The sequence below is a fragment of the Lytechinus pictus genome, chromosome 1, assembly GCF_037042905.1.
Source record: "Lytechinus pictus isolate F3 Inbred chromosome 1, Lp3.0, whole genome shotgun sequence".
NCBI classification, from domain to species: Eukaryota; Metazoa; Echinodermata; class Echinoidea; order Temnopleuroida; family Toxopneustidae; genus Lytechinus; species Lytechinus pictus.
Window position 1 is genome coordinate 30,472,183 of NC_087245.1, and position 25,028 is coordinate 30,497,210.

The 25,028-nt window shown below is 35.0% G+C and overlaps 1 protein-coding gene across 1 annotated transcript; it reads left to right on the top strand.

Moving 5' to 3' along the window:
- Positions 1-24,791, top strand: LOC129265587 (ER membrane protein complex subunit 2-like). Its single transcript, XM_064104224.1, has 10 exons — positions 1-16; positions 3,292-3,405; positions 3,885-4,035; positions 10,625-10,682; positions 11,713-11,798; positions 14,085-14,144; positions 14,582-14,663; positions 15,422-15,532; positions 18,192-18,296; positions 19,188-24,791. Exons 1-10 carry the CDS (start codon positions 1-3, stop codon positions 19,269-19,271), a joined length of 867 nt encoding a protein of 288 aa, XP_063960294.1. The 3' UTR covers positions 19,272-24,791.
- Positions 24,792-25,028: the final 237 nt, after the last annotated feature.

Sequence of the window (25,028 nt, forward strand, 5' to 3'; positions counted from 1 at the left end):
ATGAAGTTCCTCACACGTATAAATAATTCGCTGCTGATTTCAAAAAATCGCATGCGCGAGGGTTCGAGCCAGTAACCCCTGTGTGGTGAAATAACATGATTGATTGCATTTATTTTTCATTCCAAAATTTAACAAAAGTTACAATGTATAGCAAAACACAACAAATATAATATACAGAAATGAAAAAAGGGAACCCACTGGAAAGCAAAGCTTGTTAGTATGGGTTCCCTGCAATAAATAGTTAATTAAAGTATATCTTTGATCAATGAAATTAAAATAGTAAATTAAAAAGGTTTGTACAATGAAAAAGAATACTAGTGGGGTCAAGCTTTTTATGCCTACTCACTATGTTACATGAATAAGATTGTCGATGTTTGGCTTATTTTGCGTGATTAATAGATGGGCTGGATAATAAATGTTTGATTTTTTGGCACGTTAGTTTTTAATACAGTAGGGATAACTTATATCTGAATTCATAAAAAGAAAATATGCCTTGGCCCAAAACTCAATAGAAATTATTTTTTGTCTAAATAAAAGGAGAATCTGTGGAGATGAAGATCTGCATCAATCTCACTTTCCACCAATAGAGGGCCTCACAAATATATGCTCAAAATAAAAGTTTTTTGAGAGCTCTGGTGAACAAGAAAAATTTAGTCTATATATAGATTTAAATGAAAACAAATCACACCTGAATGAAACTGGGTGGTTTTTTTGTCACAAAAGTGATATTTTAAAGACCTTTTTGTTTATTTTTAATTGATAAATGAAGGTAGACTACATGTAGGTCATCCCCTGGTGTGGTAATGAGGGTAAATTTGCTTTAAAAAGTGTAGGGAAATGCTACTTTTACATGATGAAAATGCAGAGTCCCTACTGTTGGAGAGGGCCGGACACCCGCTCGCCGCCCTCGTACTTTGATACTGATTTTTTATTATCAAAGGTTGGCAGGTATGTTTTAGTGCAATTAGCCCCAGGCCTTATTTAGAATCAGGGGTGTGAGAGTTCAGATTTTTTTGTTTTGATTTTCAGCTTATTTTTGGCCTTCCTCTGTACAAAAAGTATGGGAGCTCTTTCAATTTCAGACTTTTTCAACACTCTTCAGCTTTTTCAGATCTTTTTATTTGTGACCACTCACACCCCTGTAGAATGCAAATGCGACATTAAAGAGGGTGTTTCAACGCCTACTTTGATACGGGCATTATCTTGGAATAGGTTACCACCGCACCGTTCACTTCAAACGGCAGCGCTTCAGGCTTTATTAAAAAGTAACACACATTGGCAAATGGACTGGTCCCTTATTTCCACCTCCTTTGCCTTTGGTTGAGTCCATTCACATGTACTAGTGTGCATGCACAAATTTACGAGTGGTTCCCTAAAATTATGAAATTATGCAATTCAACATTGGGCTTTCTTATCTCACCAAAGTTTACTTCTTAAAAAAAAGAGATGAAATTTTGTCTTCAAGGGGGACCCTTTCTTGGACTTGCCCTGGACAATTAAACTCCATTTCATCATAAGAATCATGAGACTCTCTTTCGTTAAGAATGTATCACTTATCACTAAATCAATCTTATTGCACATGTACTTAACCTGATAAAGGAAAACTTCTTTTGAAACCTACATGTTATATCATTATAAAGCTAGTAGGTCTTCAGTTTCATCATGATTTGAAAATAATCCAGGCTTGCCTTAAACTAAACAAAGTGGAGAAACAGCAACTTTTGTTTGATGAAAATCATTATTTAATAGCATGTTATGGATTCATAGTTTCACATACACAAGAGTTCTTGAATAGATTCAAACATATGGCATGAAAGAATTATCCTTTACAAATAGTCAAATACCAAAAACATGAAATGTGATTAATGTTGAGAGCAGATATAATTAAATCAAAAGTGGTGATTTGATCTGCACACAGCTCCTTAAAATATGCAGCATATTTCTAGCACAGGGGGGGGGGGGGGTCACTCTTCACATAGACCGCTACCCACCCATGTCCGACAGCCTCAGAAATGTACCCTTAACGGCGTAACTACATTTACTCATTTACTCAATTTGCAACCCTAAATGGCGTAACCAATGAGAAAAGCCACCCTAAGTGGCGTTAACAGGGAAAAGCCCCTAATTCGATACCCTAAGTGCCGTAAACATATTAATTTGATACCAAACTGATTACTGATGTTAAATGAATGTTACATACAACAGGTATAAGTTCCCGGCATTTTTTTTATTATTGCAAGTAAGGCCAGCATAATTTACTCTCAATGACACCTCTCTTCACTTTGAATAGCCATCTTTTAGCCTAAATTAATGAATGCAAGTGAAAAATGTTGTTGCCTTGACTGACTGATGCTTCACTTAAACCATTCATTTTACCAATTTCATCAAAACTTGAAGAAAAAAATGGAATCCATACCAGTTAATGTGTTGAAAAATACATACATTAATTAAACCTCTATATATCTTTTTTTTAATAATGATTAAAAAACAAATCATAGGAATCCCCGGTATGAATCAAACAAAATGGTATTGACTAAAGGCCTAAACCTATAGGCGTGCTGCCTATGGTATAGAGCCGGAGGTACGGAGGTATTCTCTCATAAGTGATGCGCTGGCCAGCGTGTGCGAGGATTATGTTGTCTCCCTTAAAATCACACCCTTCATACTGTTTATGGCTTAGGTCTGCTCCCAAATCTTCTCAAATTTGCAACCCTAAACGGCGTAGAGCTTTTCATATTTGCACCCCTCAATGGCGTCATCTTCATAACCAAATTAGCAACCCTAAATGGCGTGAAGAGAGAGAGAAAATGCTACCCTAAACGGCGATTTACCAGCGAATGGTGCTGAAATGCAACCCTTTTTTCCAAAGACGTCGACGACGCCTGAGTGCCTGAAATGGGACCCTTTTCTACACTTTTTTTCTGGACGTGGGTGCGTAGCAGGCCATGTGGAGAGTGACCCCCGGGATTTCTAGTCTTCAATATTAAAGAAGCTACATTTTTAGGACCTGCCTACGGATTGCGTTTGGGGCTTTGTTTCCAATTTTAATTGAAGAGGTTTTCACTTTATATTTTTGAAATATTTGAGACAGAAATCTTACAAAATCGACATTGGCTGAGGCACTCATATTATATTGCCCAGATGTGCAGATCTTAAGCCAGGAGTTGGTAAACAAAGCAGAAAACCTATACCCGATATTTCATTTTCCATTGATAACTTTATAAGTGATGGGAAATTGAAAGTACTGTTTTTATGTTAGATTGAAACCATTGCTTTGGTCTTATTTCACAGAAGCTAGAGATAAATTGAAGAAATGGAGAGAAGACAACACAAGGAACAGCATTGAGACTGTTGAGCTTGGACAGTATTTGCTGGATAATTATCGCCGAAAACTTGGGGATGAAGGTAGGCTCCAATTTTCTTTTATTAAAAAAAAACATCATAATACTGTTCCAGATATTTTCAGGATTTACAAAAGTCAAATCCACCCAAGCTTAAAGTTCATTTGACATGGGGAATGTGGAAATGAGAGCTGATGATATCACACACTATTATTTATTGTAGACTTTTTCAATTTTTTCCAGACTTGACAATAAGGAAGTCCTTAATGGAATCACAATAGTTCGCAAAAATAGCATTGCTACATGTTCAAGGAGGGAACAACCCTTGTGTTACATTGTGATGAGGAAAATTTTGCAATATTCCATATTTCATTATATACAAAGAAATAATGAGTAGGTATTGTGTTCTATAATCTTTATGATCAATCATGTGTAATGTATTTTTTTTTGTCAACTTGTGTGCGTGCGCCCAATGTGAAATTTCCATACTTGTGTGTCATATTCATTATGGATAATAGAAGATGAATTTTTATCTGTTTGCAGTGTGGACTATCTACGAACAAGTCTGCATAGCAGCGCTGGACTGTGGGGACCAAGACTTAGCATCAGACATCATTGATACAATAGAGCAGAACTTTCCAAGTAGTATAAGAGGCAAGAGGTTAGAAGGTCTACAATATGAGAGCCTTGGAGAGTGAGTAACGTTTAAAGTATTGAATTTGCTGCAGAGTCAAATACATTTACAGTCAAATCTGTCTTAGCGGCCATCTGGAACCTGTCTTTAGTGGCCATCAATATTGTATCCCAATCGAAAGGAATATGTGTTATAGAACCTGTTTATGAGGTGACCCGACAATTGCTCCGCCGACATCTGCTCCGCAGACAATTGCTACGCAAAATACGACAACTGCTCCGCCGACAATTGCTCCGGACAGTTGCTCCGCCGACAGTTGCTCCGTCGACACTTGCTCCGCCGATATTTACTCCGTCGACACTTGCTCCGCCGATATTTGCTCCGTCGACATCTGCTCCGCCGATATTTGCTCCGCCGACAATTGCTCCGCCGGTAATTGCTCCGCCGACATCTGCTCCGATTATACGACAATTGCTCCGCCGATATTTGCTCCGCCAAAATCTGCTCCGTCAATATTTGCTCTGCCCACTTCTGCTCCGCCGTAAATTGCTCCGATAATGCGACATTTATTTATTCATCTATTCCTACTTTCATACGCGTAACAATTGTAGCACAGGATGAAGACGTCAATGCAAAGTAAACTTAAACTATGCTTGCATGATATATTACATGACATACACAGGGGGCGCGGAACGGTTTTCAAAGTGGGGGCTGACCATGCTAAAAATCACAATCATATGGTAATTTTTACGTTTTTGTACACGGTTTTGGAAAAAAAATTGGGGCTGAAGCCCCCCAGCTCCCGGCCCCTGATACATAACATAGAAAGAAGTAGAAAAAATGGATAAGCACAAAGGAGGGATAGATATTCTTAATTTCTTATTCCTTGGGGGCATTTGTTTAAGTTTTATTACGTGCCTGGTGATTAAAATGAAAAAAATTACGCGTGTTCATGTAATTATTGTAACAGTACAAAGAAAACTTCTTAGCGTCAAAATCGCTCTGGCGAAATATGCTCCGAAGTGGAGATATTTGCTCCAGGTGAAATTTAATAGGTATGCTTCATGTTTACAATTTTAAAAAAAATGCGTATAAATGTCCCATTTCCAGGTTGATAACAGCTCGCGCTTCGTGCTCGCATTATAAATTCAGTGCGATGCGTTATTGGGATTCATGAATATGTTACTATATTATTACTGGTATGTATATACATTATTTCTTTTAAAAACAACATTATTTGTTTATACGTTATGAGAGATATACATACATATATTCATTTATTGAAATATATTTATATTGTTGCTATTGCACAGAATAGAATAAAATACAACCGAAGTCTCGTCTTATAGTAACTCACCAGTAGCGTAATGAGCCAAAAAAAAATGGAGGGGGCCAGACAAGGATGACATTTAGTTTCCTTTCATTTATTCTTTTTTTTTATTGGTAGGGAGAATGGGGGGGGGGGATCCGTGACCCCTAGCACGCCCCTCCCCTATAGGGTAGATAAAGCCCAAGACGTATTAAAAAATATTGATAAAAATATTAATAACTATAATGCTGATAAATGTGAAATAAATCAAGCGGTAACCAATGAAAATAAATAGTGTGAAAGAACAAAACGAGAAAGAGGGAGAGAGAGAGAGGGGCGCGCGCGAATGTATGGTGTATAAGTTGCTGGAAAGCAGAAGAGCAGGGGCGGATCCAGCCTTCGCCAATAGGGGGGGGGGGGCGGGGTTTTTAAAACCATATTTTCCCCGATCGGCCGCTCGATGATGATTTTGGTCTCTTTGAAGGGGTAGTCCTAATAATCACTTCTTAGCTTTATTATAAATCAACATAAATATATAATATAATCCTTATTCATATAATGCGAGCGCAAAGCGCGAGCTAAATTTTAAAGGAAATTTTATGTATTTTTCCTAAAATTTGAACATTCTGGTCAATGTTTGTTATCCTGAAAAAGATGTGTATGCAACTAAATAATTACTACGAACGCGAAGCGCGAGCAGAAATGAACTGATGGAAAAGGTACCTGTTAAATATTGCTTGCAGTTAGCCATGAAGACATTAAATACTTAAAAAATCAAATAATGCGAGCGCGAGATTTAGACCTACTGAACGAGACACTCTATGTTTTGTAAATCATGAAAAGGATGAGTAATTGGGGATCTTCCTTACATTAATAATGCGAGCCCAAAGCGCAAGCAGAAAATTTTTATATGTATACATTTAATGTGATCGAAAAGGTACCTGTTAAGGACTGCTTGCACTTAGCCATGAAGATGCTACATATTTCAACAATCAAATAATGCGAGCGCGAAGCGCGAGCTTAATCATTTTGAAATTTCTACATAAAGAATGGAAAATTTCAATCAATTTCTGTAATCGTGAACAGGATGGCTATATAACTAACCAATTTATACGAGCGCGAAGCGCGAGCGGAAAAATCTAGATTTAGACCTAAAACGGGACACTCTATTCATGTTTTGTAAATCATGAAAAGAATGAGTAATATGGGATCTTCCTAACTTGATAATGCGAGCACAAAGCGCGAGCAGAAAATTTTTGATATTGTGATCTGAAACTGGATAATGATTTAAATAGATTAAACTTTTTGATATTCCGACTAAAAAACAGAGTCAATTTTAAGCACTTTGTAGGGAAATTGTGAGGTGGATATGGATTGCATTTAATAAAGAGCTGATATGTTCTATTATTACTTTGAGTTTTGACATATAGGACCGGGACATCCTTAGGACATGCCATCATATGAAAATGATGACTATTTTCCTATTTCTCTTGCTAAGCGTGAGACAAAACAAAAGGGACAATTTAATTTCTAAATTAATATCTTACTCATTAATGCCTAATGACGGCACGAAATCTGATGATATTATGGTCTGAAAACTGGACATTTCAAGCACTCTTGTAGTCATGAATAGGATGCATCAGTTAATATATTTTTAACCATTAATGCAAGCGCAAATCGCGAGCCAAATTTTTTGATAAACTGTCATTAAATGGGGATTTTAAGTAGTTTATTTGTATATTCAATATTGAGACATACATAACTCTCCATTCAAATGCGAGTGCAGCGCTAGCTGATACGTTTTGACAATCAGACCTGAAAAGGGATATTTTGAAAACTTTGCGGAATACACGAAAATAATAGGTACCTGATAAATCAAAATTTGCGAGTGCGCAGCGCGAGCAGAAAATATTAAAAATCAGACCATAAAACTTGTTGGTCCAATAAATTTATGTTACACCTTGCACTCAATCTGCTGTCTGTATTTTATTGCAGAATTTTTTTTGTCTGGATTCAGGTTGAAGTACAGATTTTATACTATTTTTTTGTCTCACCTGCATAGCTGCAGAGCAAGGCTATAGACACCACTTTTTTATAGCGGCGTCAACATTGAAATCTTAATCTAAGGTTATTTTTTTTAATGTCATCATAACTTAGAAAATAGTGTATGAACCTAGTTCATGAAACTTGGACATAAGGGCAATGAAGTATTACTGAACACCCTGCCTGAGTTTCAGTCAATGAACATTGGCCATGTTGGGGGTAATTGTTGAATTTCCATCATAACTTTCAAAGTTTATGGACATATTTCATGAAATCTGGATATAGGGGTGATCAAGTATCAGAGATCATCTTTTGCAAGTCTTACATGTAGTTCACATGATCAAGGTCAAACGGCATTATGGTCAATGAATGTAGTATTATATTATTAAATACGAATGGTGTTTTTTGTGAATAAGTATTTTATATTCATTTTCAAAATCAGCACTGCTGCTATATTGAATCACGTAATGCAGGCAAGACTGCCAGAGGCGCTTCACTCATGTTTTTCAGGCCTTCTTTTTACAAAATACGTTATTAATTGAGCATCATTGAAAGTGTGAAACCCTATAAATGGTCAATTCCAGCGTAACGGACATGACGTTCAGACAAATTTTTGTAATTCAAAGGTTTATACAGTAGAATTAGCAGTCTTTTGATAATTGTTACTGAGCTTATCAGACACATTTAAGTATCAGTTACATACACATGAAACTTCAAATCGTTTCGTTGAACAGTTGCGGAGAAATTGCACTCTTTATGAGCATAACGGACATGACACGAAATGGACGAAGCATTTTTACCTCCTATTGCTTATCGAAATTCCTGTGAATTCTTAGATTGCATGCACCTGATGTTGGTGTTAATTTAACCTTAAGATCATGCTCTATCCACAAAAAGGTGTTTAACAACAGTTTTGCAGTGCATTCTGTATTCGTAGCTCAAAATGTAGTGTAACGGACATGACACCCAATGCGTAATGGACATGACAGTTTCGTCCACTTTTTGTAAGCGAATATAATTATTTTATTACAAGATATGGTACAAGTCTAATTGTTTACATGTTGAGGCTAAAGGTTAGAGACACACATCATAACTGGTAATCTGTAATATCTCCTATTATTTTGCAATTTGAGAGAGGGGCTTTTCATACAATATTTATAAAACAAAAAAATATTTAGAAAATTTATTTTACACCAGTTAACAACAGTTAATGAGTATTTTCCAGTTACTACCATCCGACACACCTAATTAAAAGAGAAACAGTTGATAGTAAAGATTATTTTTTATTCATGGATTACAAAATTACAATTTGACAATATACACTAGGGTAACGGACATGACACCCTTACGAAGTGAACTTCATCAGCACTTCTTAGTTTCAAAATGAAAGAAATATGAATAATGAATGTAATTATGTAACAGCAAAGTACCTTTACTATTACTAACATTCTTAAGAAAAACATGTAGATATTATTGGCAGGTATTATTAATTTAATAGCTATAGCCGACATGATAATTTTATATAGAATACAATACAATTCTTAGTACCACTACGGCACACTGAGAAGACCAAATCTCATTTTTTTGTGAGAAGAAAACAAAATGTACCAGATCTATATAAATCCAAGATGAACATATCATGAAATGTATTTTATGATAAAGAATGTGTACTAGTATTAATGTCAGTTTTAAGATTTAAAAAAATAATATAAAGAGTATTTTAAAATTTAATAGCAGTACCTGGAAACCAGCCTTTCATTATCGATTATGTATGAGTTGAAAGGTAATCGGAATGTTTGTAAATCGCTTCTGAGATTTTTTTTCATTAAAAATAAATATCATCCTTTCATCAAATCTTGGATGTTCTAAATCTTGCAATCTTGCTTGCTGACAAATGTGGCTGTATCTAATTTTGTTGCATTGTCCGTGCTGCTTGTGTACAAATGAAGATACATCATTCAAATTGTGATTATGGCTAACCAAAATACTATGATGACATAATTTATTGATTGCGCCACATTCCTTCCACAGCCCCTTTGCTTTGTGATATTGCAAAGAAGTGTCACTGTAGATTCATGGATTCATAGAGCTACATCATGTAAACAAAGATACATGTATCTGAATACAAACTTGTTTTTAAATTGTGAGCCCGTGCCATCACTGAAGAAGTTGAGGTTGGTGAAAGTCTGATACTTTGAAGCAATACATGATCTCATGAATTCACAAGTTGGAATTTCATCATGCTCCAAACTGTCAGTGCAAACACCTAAGATAATCAGTGGTATTGTTAAAAAGCAAATGATGCAGATTGTGATCTGAGTATGTTAACAGATCTAGCTGCATCTTATCCTAATATTATGTGGCATACCGTTAATTCTCAGAAAAATATACCAGAACAAGAGCTGAACTTTCATCATTCACCAACTTCTAAAAATAGCTTGAATGACATGCAGATTCTAGGAGTTATTACATCCAACTATCCTCAAGCAATTGCGACTGACCTCAGTCTGTGACACTGAGCCTAATATTTTGTTTTTGTGAATGCTGCCTTTGTCATATATAAGGCGTCATGTCCGTTACGCCATTTTTATGAAAATGAGAAGTGGTCAGGGAAAATGATTGCTACACATGGTAGGGGGTTTGATTCTAACAGAATCTGAATCTGCAGTACCTTCAGCCAAATTTCCTGTAAGATGTGAAACTTTAAGTGAAAAACGTAACTGACATGACACTGATAATGATAAAGAAATCACACAAATCTGAAGATCGATTTCTTTAAAATTGATGAATGGCATGAAATTTAACGATGATTTTCTGTTGATGTAAACATTAATCAACTATTCAAAAGTTAAAAGAGACCTCTGGGACCTTATTTTAGTAGAGACAGGAAAGATGAATTAGTTAAAAAATAGCCACATTTTTTAGATTTTGCAATTTACTATTCTATTTTTTGATGATGGAATCAACTACAAAATTTTATCAATATTGCGATTTTTCTATTGGAAATTGAAATTTTAAAGATTACTTTTTAAGAAAATTTGACTGCTTAAGTGAAATCTGAAACTTCATTTTTTTCTCTAAAGTGAACATTTTCCATGGAATTGCCCAAATGTAACAAATTTAGAGTAAATGTCTGTATTAATGCTGTATATACCTTGATTTTTTTTTTAAGTCCTCAGTTGTCAGTGTATGGAAATGCACACACTAAGAATTTTTTTTTTAGAATGCACCCTAAGTACACTGTATATAAATTCAGGTTATTTTAAAAAGTGTAATTCATCTTAATTTGTTGTACAGGTATGAAGCTGCAAAAGAGCACTATGAGGATCTATTAAAGGAAGACCCATCAAATGCTGTAAGTATTCAAACTTTTATTTTCCAATATGGAAAATCCTGTTCAAGCATTGAAATTTGGTTGTAAAAGCACTGCTCAAAATAGAGCTCTGAAATAGTTAAGTGCCTGTCTTTAATACCATGGTATATGTTTCACATCATGATGAAGCTGGTGTTTTCCGGTCAGAAATCTCTAATAAACCTCATGAAAGAACTTGTTTAAAATGTAAAAGAAGAATAGTGTATTAGCCATATATTTTGTGTCTATATATTTTTGTGATTTTGCTTCAAGAGTAAATTTTTGCAAACTTATAATATATTTTATCTATATACATGTACTTATAATATTTGTAATTTATCTATATAGAAATATCAGGAAGTGAAAAATGCTGTGTTCAATATAAAAAGTCACAAAAGTCGCGAATTTAAAATCGCTGGGAAATATTCAGCATACAGTTGGTGAGCAATTGATTTAACATGTTGGTGAATTCTGTTCTGATTTAGCAAAGTGATCAATAACTGACATGATGAAGATAATTGACTAGGATTAGGAAGCTTGCTTTCCTGATTTCATCGCCCATCTATAATTGCAGTTTGTCATATGATTTCTGTTCAGTTCCTCTAAGTAATTACGTGGAGCACCACCTCGATCCTCTTCTCCATTTTGGCCACGTTCCTATCTTATAATGCATTATCATGAGCAGTGCGAGTTTGGTCTTGTGATATGGACCCGCTTGAATGAAAGCACACTAACTCACAACACAATACATACCACAATAATTGTTACCAAGTAGCAACACTAGCACATTTCTCTCCAAAATCATTTTAGTTTTCTCTATACAAACAAGATCATAGGCTAATTGATTCTTTGTATTACTAACTCTTGTCACAACAGGTACATTTCAAGACTAGCTATTTAGTCAATGAGAGTGCGCACTTGTGTGATCAGTTGGCTCCCTTTTTGATAACCAGAAAATGTTATGTTTATAGAGAACTCTAATTGGTAGCTTGCTTGGGAATATTGTTTTTTATCATTTTTATTTTGTGAACAGATGGTGAGGAAGAGGTTGATTGCACTCTTAAAAGGACAGAATCGTATAGGTGAAGCTATCAAGGAATTAAATTCATATCTACAAAAGTAAGTAGAATTTTTAATCAAATTGTAGATTTGTTAGATAATCAAATTGTGGGAAGGCGGTACTGCCTCAGTGAGAAACATTGTACATGTAGTTTAGTGCTGTAGCCGAACTGCCGAACCGAACGGAAGTTCGCCGAACTTGGCACTTCCGAACCGGACCGAACCGAACCGAACACAAAAGCTTGGTTCGGTGGTTCGGTAAAAAAAAAGGAGAAATTTATTTTACTAAAAGATATGAATAAAAGCGGGGACTACATATATTTAAATATAAAATGAAAAAAAATATTGGTTAGTGATTGTGCACAATAAGAATTCCACACAAAATATTTTTTAAATCCACTATTTAAGCTCCCATCTTGTCTTTGATTGAATTGTTATCAACTTAAGAATATTTTATTAACATGAATATATTTTTTCTTCATTAAATGAGGGGACATTTGAAGCTAAACTCGGTATAAAAGTGTGGTTGAATTACGTATTGCCGTAATCGATCGTGATCGTAATCGGACCTAATTGTTTTCTATTTAATTAAGAAAAAGGACAAGACATAAATTCATTCCTCGTAAATGACAAAGTATGACAGCTTCGGTCTCGTCTTCGATTGAATTTTTATCAGTCTCAATTTTTTTATTACCGTGAATTTATTTTTTTCCTCATAAAATGTGGGGACATTTTAAACTAAACTCGGTTAAGAAGTGTAGTTGAATTACGTATAACTGTAATCGATCATGATTGTGATCGGGCGTACATGTAATTGTTTTGTATTTAATAGAGAAAAACTGACATAAATTCATTCCTTGTGACTGACAAAGTAATGGTAAAGTATGTATATTTCACCTTCTGAAATGTACATATCAATATTAAAGATAAATAAATAAGAGATGAAGGAATGAGGTTAGAAAAAACAGAAAAGATAACAATTCAAAGCAAGTCAACGCATGTTCCCTGATCGTGAACCGGAAATGGTTGATAAGGAAAGTTGAAACAGGAAGTCCAAACAACCTGCTCTCAGTTGCTGTTATGCTGGTAAAATTCATATTCCGAATTTGAAATGTTTTTCCATTGTCAATATTTTATAAAAAGTGGTTTAATCTGGTCATTTACTGAAAATGAAATGATAAATTTTCAGTTCCGTCTTGGTTCTGACGATCAACGCCGAGTGATTTCATAACACTAAAATACACAGTACAGTCCCATGTACTCATTTTCGTGTTGGAACTATGTTTGAAATCACTCTAGTGTCGACCTTTCGGGACCAAGAATGGACTGATATTTTATCTTTTTAAAGTAATTGATTGACCAGATTTAACCAGTTTTCAGAAAATAGGGACTTTCTAAAAGATTTCATATTCTTTGGAATGTGAATTTTACCAGTATAATAACAGTTGAGTGGAGGTTGTTTGTCTACTGTTCCGACATTCCCGATCAACACTTTCCAATCGGAGAAGCTGCGTTTGCAATGGCATTGTAATCGATCATGATCATATCTACATGGAATAATCAATGAACAAAAAAATATTCTGTTCTTTGTAATTCTGTTTCTGTCCTCATTCTCTCGTTATCAATATTATTTTCTTTGTTTTTCTTATTCAATTTAAAAATGAAAGTAGAAATGACTCTTATTTTTGGTTTCAAGATCGAAATAAATAAAAGAAAGTTATGCAGCAATTTTTATAACCATTCTTTTTAGAAACAAAATTTATTATAAATATACGGCAGGATTTAAATGTTAATTTGTTCGAAGGTTGGCAATCCCTAGTTTTAAATGATAATAATTTATAGTGCATTTATTGCCGAACCCCGAACCGAACCAAAGTTCGGAAAAAATTTGCCGAACCCTGCCGAACCGAACAGAACCCGAACATGCCGCCTGACTTGCAGCACTAATTTAGTTGTACCCCATCATGCAAGTTTTGAATACATCTTCAACATATTGCAGATTATTATATTTTTTGTATTTGCAATTTGTGATATTAAACTGATATATTGTAGTGTTTATTAATTGATAACTTCTACTTCTTAATTTCATTTTAGCATAGAGTCAGTGTGTCAGATAATGTGCAGAGAAAAGCAATTTATTCTGAAAGGCATAAATTTAGCTGTCATATGCTAGACATTGGAACAATTTTCATTAATGTTTGTCATCTTCACACATTACTTCTCGATTATATTTTATATTTATGTCAAAATTTTTGTATTGTTTGTGATAACGGTTTGAGAGCAAATTGATTCATTGACAAGATTCAATCCATCATTTCTTCAATATTTTTTAATCTGATTTTGCAGGTTTATGAGTGACCATGAAGCATGGATGGAGTTAGCAGATATGTACATATCAGAACAAAAGTAAGCATATGCAGTACTTTCCTCCTTAGTGTTTGACAAATTTAAATAAATTTATGCACTTTATGTACATGTAACTCGACTTCAAGAGATCCATGAATGTACCAGTTGTTCAGATTGCTAGAAAGTTCTTTCTCAAAAATACCTGGTAATTGAATAAAAGTTGCCCAGTATTAAATGAGTACTACTTGTATTCAAACTTGTTTCTTGCTTTTAAAATAACCATCTTTATTAATTGAAAATAGGTTTACTTCAAAGAGTCAAAAACATTCAGTACATTTTCAAGGATTTGATACATTTGTAATGTTTCTTGTGTAAATATGACTTCTAACTGATGCTATATACTCTCTTACAGAGGTGCATCTTGCTAACTTTGATTCTTGAATAATTGTGCAATTCTGCTCTTATTTTCCATTTCTTTATCTCTTTTTTGTAAACAGTTACAGTAAAGCAAGTTTTTGTTTTGAAGAGCTCATCATATCCAATCCACACAATCATTTATACCATCAGAAATATGCAGAGGTGAGTGCCTTAATTTGTTATGAAGATATTATAGAGTCAAATATACTATTGCCGAGTGTTACTATGGTAAATTAGAGCTGCTGATTCGTATTTTATCCTATTCAGGTCAGATTTAAAAAAGGAAAAGTAACACTAAATAGGATTTTTAAATTAGATATAGGAATGTTGATACTTGTAAGAATAATGGGATGATTTTTGCTATGTCTTTCAAAATTTTAAGAAAAAAAATAGATTAAAAAGAATAAAGAACAGGATTTCTTTTTTACAATTAAGGTTGGCAGCTCTAGTGAGTTAATAAAATCAAACCATTCTGTATTTGATTGTGAAAATATCATTGAAACATGAATGGCAAGCTGAAATATTCTGGAATACCAAAATGATTCTCATCCTGATACCATGGAATAAAATGATCATATAAGCTGAAGTATAAAAACAGTAACCCATAAGCTTTATATACATCTATAAAAAAAATAAGGGGGGGGGAAGAATTTTTGAATGATGAATCTCAGCCATTATTTGAAAATGATTAAATTCTTTATCTTTTGTTAGATTATAGAAAAAGAATTGATTTTGTTGAAAAAAACAAATTTGAAAGTTTCAAGTTGTAATTACCATGGAAAGTTTAACAAGTGCAAATGTTTCTTGATTACATACGCTTTCAAAGTCACAATATTCCCTCTGATAAAAATAATAATTATTGTTGTGGTTGTAAATAATCCATGATATTCTCTTTCATCTACATTTTTTATTCATTCTAGATTCAGTATACACAAGGTGGAACCGAATGTATGGAGATTGCTAGGAAGTACTTTGCCCATGCTGTCAAATTGAATGGAAACAACATGAGAGCACTATATGGCATGTTTATGGTAAGCCAAAGTTTCTATGGATATTAAGACTCGGAAAATAATCAAAGGAATTGAGTATCTTTGTAGAGGTTTGCCAATATTTGAGCTATGTGGCACTACATGATGTCAGTGCTTGTAATAATATTTAAAGTAGACCCAGAAAATGTTGTTTATAAGCATCATTTCATGTTTCCCAATAAGTAAAACTAGTGGGGTTTTTTTTCTCCTCCGTAGACTAAAGTGTTAACTTCTTAAGTGTACCTAGGGATGTTTGTCACTATTGTCATCATTATTGGCCGATTAACTTCAAAATCTCAGATGTTTCCTGACCTGAAGATTTGCAATTATGATTATGTCATTATCTGCAAGAGAAGAAATATTTATGAATCCTGAATGGATCGGAGGAAAAACAAGTGGAACGCCTCTGGCAGTCTCGTCTGCATTGCGCAATTCAATATAGCAACAGTGCTTCCTTTGAAAACCGCTAATGAATAATTATTCACAGAAGAAAACACTAATATGATAATAAAATATGTCCATTGACCCAAAATGACCTTTGACCATGATCATGTGACCTAAGACATGTGCAAAACAATCATTCATACTTGATTACCCTTCTGTCGATGTTTCATGAGCTAGATCCATAAACTTCTTATTATGATGCCAATTCAACACATACTCCCAACATGGCCAGAGTTCATTGACCTTTAAATGACCTTTGATCTTGGCCATGTTCCGAAACGCACACAGTGTATTCAGGGATGCATTGCTGCTCTTATGTCCACGTTTCATGAACTAGATCCATAGACTTAAAGTTAACCCTAATTCCCTCGACAATTTTCGCGATATATCTGCTGCGCAAAATTTTTTGACCTCGCCGCTCACTGACTTTTTACTTTCATGTCTCAGCAAATTTTGATACCAAATTTGTGACGCCCTGGTACGAGGTTACTACATTACACAACATCATGTAACTGCATGACAGACCCAAAATTGCTCATAAACGTGATTTCATGTACAAATCCAAGCAAATTGTGTATTTAGCCAAAATTCATAAATGTATCATTATTTCTACTTTTACTGATTAAACTTAATTGATTTTGCCTTGTTTATGATCAGAATTAAGTCTGGAATGATTTCCATCGAAAAAACAATAAAAAAACAAAGAGTAAAATAACAAAGAAATACATAAGAAATTAAAAAAACAATAAAATACATAAGAAATTAAAAAAAAAAAAAATACATAAGAAATCGGTCTTGGTACCAGAATTTTTTTCATTCACAATTGTTAGGAATGCTATAAAGAATATTTTCACCAAAAAATAGCATTCTAGGAGCTTTATTTAGTGAATCATAGCAAAAAGTATGATTTCATGAATAAATTAGCATAATTAATTCATATAAAATAAAAATATATGAATTCAGTGAAATTTACCAATGCAACTGCGTAGATTACGTCATTCTCTACCATCATGCAAATTTTCGTTGTGATCGCGCAATCCGCGGCTGAGATCTTAAGGGGGGGCAATAATGCCCCCCCCCCCCCCGGGAATGACAAGAATCAAAATACCCCGGGAGATTTAGGGTTAAGATGACAATTCCACAAATACCCCCAACATTACCAAAGTTTGTTGACCCTAGATGACCTTTTACCTTGGTCATGTGACCTGACACTAGCACAGGATATTCAAGGATACTTGATTGCTCATATGTCCAAGTTTCATGAACTAGATCCATAAAATTTCAAAGTTATGATGACAATTCCTCCTATACCCCCAATAATATGGCAAAAGTTCTTGACCCCAAGTGACCTTTGACCTTGGTCATGTGATCTGAAACTCACACATGATATTCAGGGATACATGGTTGCTCTTATGTACAAGTTTCATGAACTAGATCCATAAACTTTTAAAGTTATGATGATAATTCCTCAAATAACCCCAACATGGCCAAAGTTTGATGACCCCAAGTGACCTTTGACCTTAATCATGTGACCTGAAACTCAAGCAGGATCTTTAGTGATATACTATTACCCTTATGTTTAAGTTTTATGAACTAGGTCCATATACTTTCAAAGTCATGACAACATTTCAAAAACTTAACCTTGGTTAAAATTTCGATATTGATTCCCCCAACAAGGTCTAAATTCATTGACTCTAAATGACCTTTGACCTTGGTCATGTGAACTGACACTCAGGCAGGATGTTGAGTAATACTTTATTACCCTTATGTCTAAGTTTCATGAACTAGGCCCATACACTTTCTAAGTTATGATGACAATTCCAAAACTTAATCTTGGTTAAGATTTCAATGTTGACGCCTCTGTCGGAAAAGCGGCGCCTATAGTCTCGCTCTGCTATGCAGGCGAGACAAAAATGTTTAGGAAATGTTTACCGGTATTACAGCATCATGTACAGTTGTTTTTCTTTTACAGTTGTTCATTACAGGGCATGAGTGCCAGTTAAACAGATACCTAATGTGAATTTCAAAATTTCAAAGTTAATTCGTCTCCAGAAAACCACTTCTTTTTAATAGAAAATTATAGGGTTCAAACCCTTCCATGTATTGAAATTTCTGTAAATCGAAATTTAGTGTTAAATACAGTTCTTTCTGGAATGGCACCCTCTTCATCCGATAAATCCAATCCTACCATTTCACTTGCTATTTTTTCTTATTGCAGGCTGCTACCAATATTGCTTCATCACCAAAGGCCTCAGGAAAAGTTAAAAAAGACAACATGAAATATGCAGCTTGGGCAGCCCAGCAGATTGCTTACAAATATAAGGTAAAAAACATTTTAATTTGGAAACGTGCTGTACGCTAAAATTGACAAATTCTATATCAGAAAGAGGTACATGGACTGGCCAGTGGTGAATCCAATATTTTCCAGGGGGGGGGGGGGACAATTTTGCACACAAAAAAAAATTGACAATAAAAAAAATACAAAATAGAGATCATTCTGTTCCAGACAAAAATTGAAAAGAAAGAAGGACAAAAGGGCCTTCACTTGTGTATGCATGACATATGCCCCTTTTGTGTCTCTCAAAAAGGGGGGGGGGCACAGGCCGGATTAGCCCTTCCCTGGATCCGCCAGTGGGACTGGCAAGCAGGTGACTCCATTGCAGACAAGCTTTGTTCCCAACACCTTTGAAGAAATATTGAAACTTTTTTTTTTTTTCAACAAGGGATAATGTTAGCAATCTGTACTATGTTTGAATGTTTAGATTTAGACCTTGGGGTGTTTCACAAAGATTTAAGTGTGACTAAAAGTCGCACTAAAATTCATAGTTGCGACTGGTATGAAATGGTTACAGCCATCTTCAAAATTCAAAATTGGATTCAAAGTAAAATGGAAATGGGATTATGAAATTTTTTGTGAGAGTGGCATGCACAAGCCTAGGATATTTGAATATGTATAAGAGGATGATTTCTTGATATTTTTGTTTCTAGTTTTCAGTGAAACAAATGTACAATCTTTATACCACATTCTAAAGTTTTCCTATAAAAAGTGACGGTTGGTAAATACTGTTTAATATTCTTTTCAAGTTTATTAGTAGTTATTACTTCTATTAATCTATATTTTCCCATCCATGTTATGTCTGGCCATCTATGATGTATCTGCCTCTGCATACTTGTACCTGTCACTTATTATTCTTATGCCACTTCTTCGTTCCAGGTTGCACAAGGTAAGGACACCGGGAGTAATATGCAACATTTGGAAAAGATGCTGGACTGTTTACAGATAACACCTGCACCATAACGAAAATAGTGGGGTGTACCACATAAATTTTTAGGTATAAATCAGAGACATTTGATCAAGGTGCTATGTAACGAAGGAAGTGCTCATTTCTTTGAGGAGGATCAGTGTATTGCAAATGGAATCATGAAAGAGTCGGTGAGGGAACGTGACATCGGGGTTGTACATACATTCGAAAGGCACCGCAATCTACTGGATTCTTCAATAGGCAACGAGGCTGAGGATCTCGAATAGGTCTGGAGAGCATTCCGTCTACATTTGTGCTCTTACAACTTTCCTTGATTGGCTTAGAACTGAGGAGCACAGGTGTCGTCTGACTGTAACTATGGTAACTGTCGGATAAAAACAGTCTCGGTGGATAAACATCTTACATGCTTTTTCTGAAACGATCCCTTGATGGGTCTTTAAAGTTAATGCTGGAATATCAGGAAGATAACACCACGTGCATTGAGGTCTGGGGCCCCTAGCACAACGAGTTGTGATCAGACCAACTCCAAAAGTTAAACACAACATGATTTTCAACCACTGAAACACATGTGGATGGGACTTGTGCTTGACTCTGATTGGTTGCTTTGAAACAACTCTTTCTGCAACGGGGCCCTGACTCCTATTTTATTGAAGAGTTACAAGAAGAGTTACTTCACCAATTATGGCAAGTACCATGAAAATGGGGCTCAGCATCCAATCGCAATCAAGGTTTCCATGAAAGTTGCAATAATGGAAAAGTAACTATAGTTGGTAACTCTTTATATGAGCCATTGAATCACTTCCATTGGATGCGACTCTATCAGTCCCCTGGAAGGTCAATCGTTGTTGATTCTGATCGCTGATCTTTATAAAAAAAAAAAGCTTTCAGAGTAGAACCTTGACTCGATACCATATTATCACATAAAATAATGTTAGTAAAAAAAAATTTGGAATGAAAGAGCTCAGGTAATTGAGCAAACATCCTTTCCTCATATCGATTGGAAAGAAAGGAAGGCAAGATAAATAACTGGCTCAAAAACTCTATAAAAAATAGGTCGGTAACAGAATTACACTGCCATACCTGCCAACCATTCCGATTTTGGCGGAATTATACCGATTTTTCGACCTCCATTCCGAATTCCGAATTTTAAAACCAAAATTCCGATTTTTGGGTTAATCAATATAGTGTTGAAATTATTGAAACGGCTGTATAATGCGACTAACGCATGCACAGCTGTAAGATGCGACTAACGCATAAACGACTGGAGCGCACGGCTACGCAAATGCGCTAGCTACACGAAATACACAGAGAGCGACTTTAAACGGCGCGCGAACACTGCTAAGTGCGCAGTTCCATTGCAAATACATGTGAAAATTAACGAGCATACACGCAACGGCAGCACTTAGGGCGCTACATTTTGAGGTGTTGTCGTTAGCGTTGACTTCCGGAAAAAAATGGCGGCTGACATTGGCTAGCGAAAGAGCCAGTTTTTAGTGAGGACATGTTTTCACAATCCACGAACATCAGAAAAACCGTGAAAGAGTAACCTTTTTAGACCCCTTGTTTCCTAACTACGATGTTAAGAATCACCGATGGTGATATTTTTTACGCAAAACAAGGTGATTTAGGTAAGAAAATTTCACTTTTTATTTGAGGTTTTTGCCCATGTCGCCGGATGTGGGAGTGAGTTAGTGATGTATCGTACATATCTAGAGTGTGTTGGTGATTACAGTGGTATATCGCTGAGTCTGCTGATGATATGAACGGCAGGTCGTTGAACACCGGCCGCGCCCCCGCCCGGCCGCGTACCAACGCAATTAAGTTAGATCTATCCCTACGCAATTTTAACATTGATCTGTACTCTATTTTTCGAATAATTGTCAATTTTTTGAGGAAGAAAGATGAATAACTTTCGATCTCGGGTTGAGCCTTCGGAGCCGAACGCCAAATCTACTTTACATGTTTCGCTTGCCTAACCATGCCTGAACTCCCAGCGCCCGCCCAGTGGCTGCGCCTCAGCCTCCCCGTCTTTTACCGGCGCACCGCAAGTGCAGTGGTGGGTGCGGGTCGGGCGCATGCAGCCGTTAGTTTCGGCTCCGTTTTTGTCATGGTTGAAAATCTGCTTTCTTCTACCAACAAGCACTTATCAAATGTAGGTTATGATATAACTTTGTCCTCAGTCAGTAACCCCTGTGTGGTGAAATAACATGAATAAGACAATGTCAATGTTTGGCTTATTTTCTCTTGATGCATGATTGATAGGCTGGATAATAAATGTTTGATTTTTTGGCTTGTCAGTTTTTAATACAGTACTGTAGGGATAACTTAAATCTAAATTCATCATAAAATCTTGAAATTATTTATTTGTCTAATTGAAAATAGAATGTGTGGAGATGAAGATCTGCATCAATCTCACTTTCCACCAATAGAGGGCCTCACAAAAATATGCTCAAAATCAAAGTTTTTAGAGAGCTCTGATGAACAAGAAAAATTATCCCCAAGTGGCTAAGTCTATATAGATATATCACACCTGAATGAAACTGGGTGGTTTATGTCACAAAAGTGATATTTTAAAGATCTTTTTTTAAATTTTTAATTGATAAATAAAGGTAGACTCTACATGTAGGTCATCCTCTGGTGTGGTAATGAGGGTAAATTTACTTTTAAAAGTGTAGGGAAATGCTACTTTTACATGCTGAAAATGCAGAGTCCCTATACCGTTGGAGCGGACCGGACACCCGCTCGGCGCCCTCGGAACTTTGATACTGATTTTTTATTATCAAAGGTTGGCAGGTATGCACTGCCATTGTGGAATTGCACAGAAACATAGATTACTCTATGCTGAAGCCTTAAGCTGAATGGTAAATGTAACCCCCCCCCCCCCCAAGAGCATGTCAACATTCCAATAACGATTATATGAATGTGTATTGCCCTAAAACTAATAAAAGATTTATGAAATTGAGCATATAAATTAGAAGTGTGTTTTACTTTATTTTTATTTTTTTTGGGGGGGTACCCGTAATTTCAATTGAAAATTCATTTTGATTTGAACATTTTTATTTTATTAAAGCTTCCCTCAAGAATGCTAGTGGGGGAAAATTTTAGTCGCGCCTGCATAGCAGAGCGAGTATTTAGTTTAGGCGCCACTTTTTTGACGGCGGCGACTGTCAAGATTGAAATCTTAACCAAGGATAAATTTCTTGAAATGTCATAACTTTGATATGGACCTAGTTCATGAAACTTGGACGTCAGTGAATATCCTGTGTGAGATTTCAGTCACATGACCAAGGTCAAAAGTCATTTAAAGTCAATGAATTTTGGCCATGTTGGGGGTGTTGTTGAATTGTCATAACTTTGAAAAGTTTATGGATCCAGTTCATAAAACGTTGACAAAAAGGTAATCAAGTATCACTGATCGGCTTGCACAAGCCTCTGGTCACATGATCTAGGTCAAAGGTCATGCAGGGTCAATGATCTTAGTATTCTACTATCATATGAATGGTGTTTTGGGGAATAATTATTATTCAGTAGTTATCAAAGTCAGCACTGCTGCTATATTGAACTGCGTTATGTAGGCAAGACTGCTAAGAGTGTTCCACTTGTTGGGTATAATCCTTGCCTTTAGCTGTCTGATATCCGATCAATGACTTTTATCAAAGGGCCATTTTGAAAAATAGAATCATTACTAAGATAGGGTACTAGATATTTTAAATCAAACAATCAAGAATCAGAAGTTGAGAAAAAAAATTGACAGCCACTTCACATATTTAAGATTAGAATGTTTGATGACTCTCAAGTATGATTTCCATTATCGACCCTTTCCGCAAGCTCAAGACAGGCTTTAAACTCTTAAACTCATCTGATATTACCTTACAATTTTCTCAATTTTGTTTGATTTAAGTGCAATATTGTGCTTTAGTTGAAATACAAGGTGAAGACTAGCAATGCCTGTATCTCGAACCATAGATCTTGTCATATTGCACATGTAATTGCATGGACATGAACTGTTGCGAGTGATTCCATTTCATTGGTTAAACTGTAACCTTCAGGCCTTATGTGCTTATCGAAATGGCAACAACTTAAATGTACATGTATGCTGTTTAACATGAGACTTCAGGTAGAACACAAGCTAGTATAATTTTTGTTACAATTATACAATGTAATATTTCATGAATGTTTAGTATTGCCAAAGTTTAGCACTTTTTCATTTGTTTGGGATGAAATGAGTGGAAATTGAATATTGATTCACAAAATCATTGTTTATGCAATTATATAATTGTATTTTGATGTATAATAAAAAAAAAATTATATGTATTAGTATGTGAAGGAATTCAATGTAAAAAGGATGAAACCCTTTTTATTTTTTATTTAGAATAAGAGATGAAAATTTCACAAAGAAAGTTTCCAAATCATTTTATAATGAATTGACCAGTTTGAAAGCTTGCCCAACATTACTGCAAGTAACCTATGCAGTCATCAAGAAACACATGTACAATTTTCAATAATCTGGTATTTACTGTATAGGTTATATATTTTGCAGTGCACAAGTACCTTATTTTCATGAAACTATGAAACTTGCATTTGAATATTTGCAAAGCTTTCCCTGATATAATCCTATGAAGTGAAGGAGAACACAATGAAATTGGAAAATTATACTTCTGTGAATTTCCATCTCAAAGCAAAATGTCAGTAATAATCTCTACCCTATATGTGTAACAAATACAGTATTTGATCATTTTTTTGACCTTATGCAAAAAAAAACATTATTAGTACTTTGGCTTCATGAACAAAATTTTCTGCAATTTATTCCCTTTCAATAACTTAAACTGATTCTGATTGTATATTGTTTTAAATAATGCATTTATGGGATTCGGTACTGTCACAATCCTCCCCCCCCCCCCATGAATTGCATAATTTTACATCATTTTACAAAGTGAATGGGTATTTTTTCATGTTTTTGTAGCTTTAAATAGAAATTTGGTGGAAACTTATAGACAGATGTGAGCTGCCACCCGGACATCATTATGTAATCAGAGCAATGTGTCTGAAGTAAAGCTGGGTAATTTATATTACATAGATTGTGTTTTTATTCAATTTTATGATGTTATTTTTCTCTCAGTTGTACAAGGCCAGCCTTAATGGTAGTGCTGCATCGTGAATCCTGGAGATAAGACTAAATGCTTGCTTGCTTGACACAAACAAACAAGCTATTCTGAAGATAGTCATAATAATGCTCACTTTGGGCCCTGTAACAAGGTTTAGTAATTGATCTTGTGGCAGATTTCTACAATGGATTGCATTGATTATTGTGTATAATCAATCTTAAAAGCCGGCCCCACGATCCATCGCTAAGCTTCATGTTACAGGGTCCTGATTTGCTCATTTCCATCTAGTCTTGTCTCTGTTGTTGGTGTTTTAGGAAAGTTTTCTTTGGCTTAGATTTGTGTTGTTCCCATATGCCTTGTCTCTGTATTATGACAAACTGAAAATATTTCCATATTTATATGAGAAAATGTAGTTTCAATTGATGGTTAATAAAATGTATTTCAATTCAATTTTTGTTCACTTTTGAATGATTTTTATTATTTATTGCTAATAACCATTTTTTGTACAGTACAGTAATAAGAAATCACATACATACACGATTCAACATCAATTCAAATTCACGCAACTGGCTTAATGCATGCATGTGTTAATATATCAAGTTGGTATATATACAAATTAGACTAAAATAAATGCTACTGCAAATGAGACAAATATTTAGAACGAGCTGTTTAGCTATTAGAAAATGA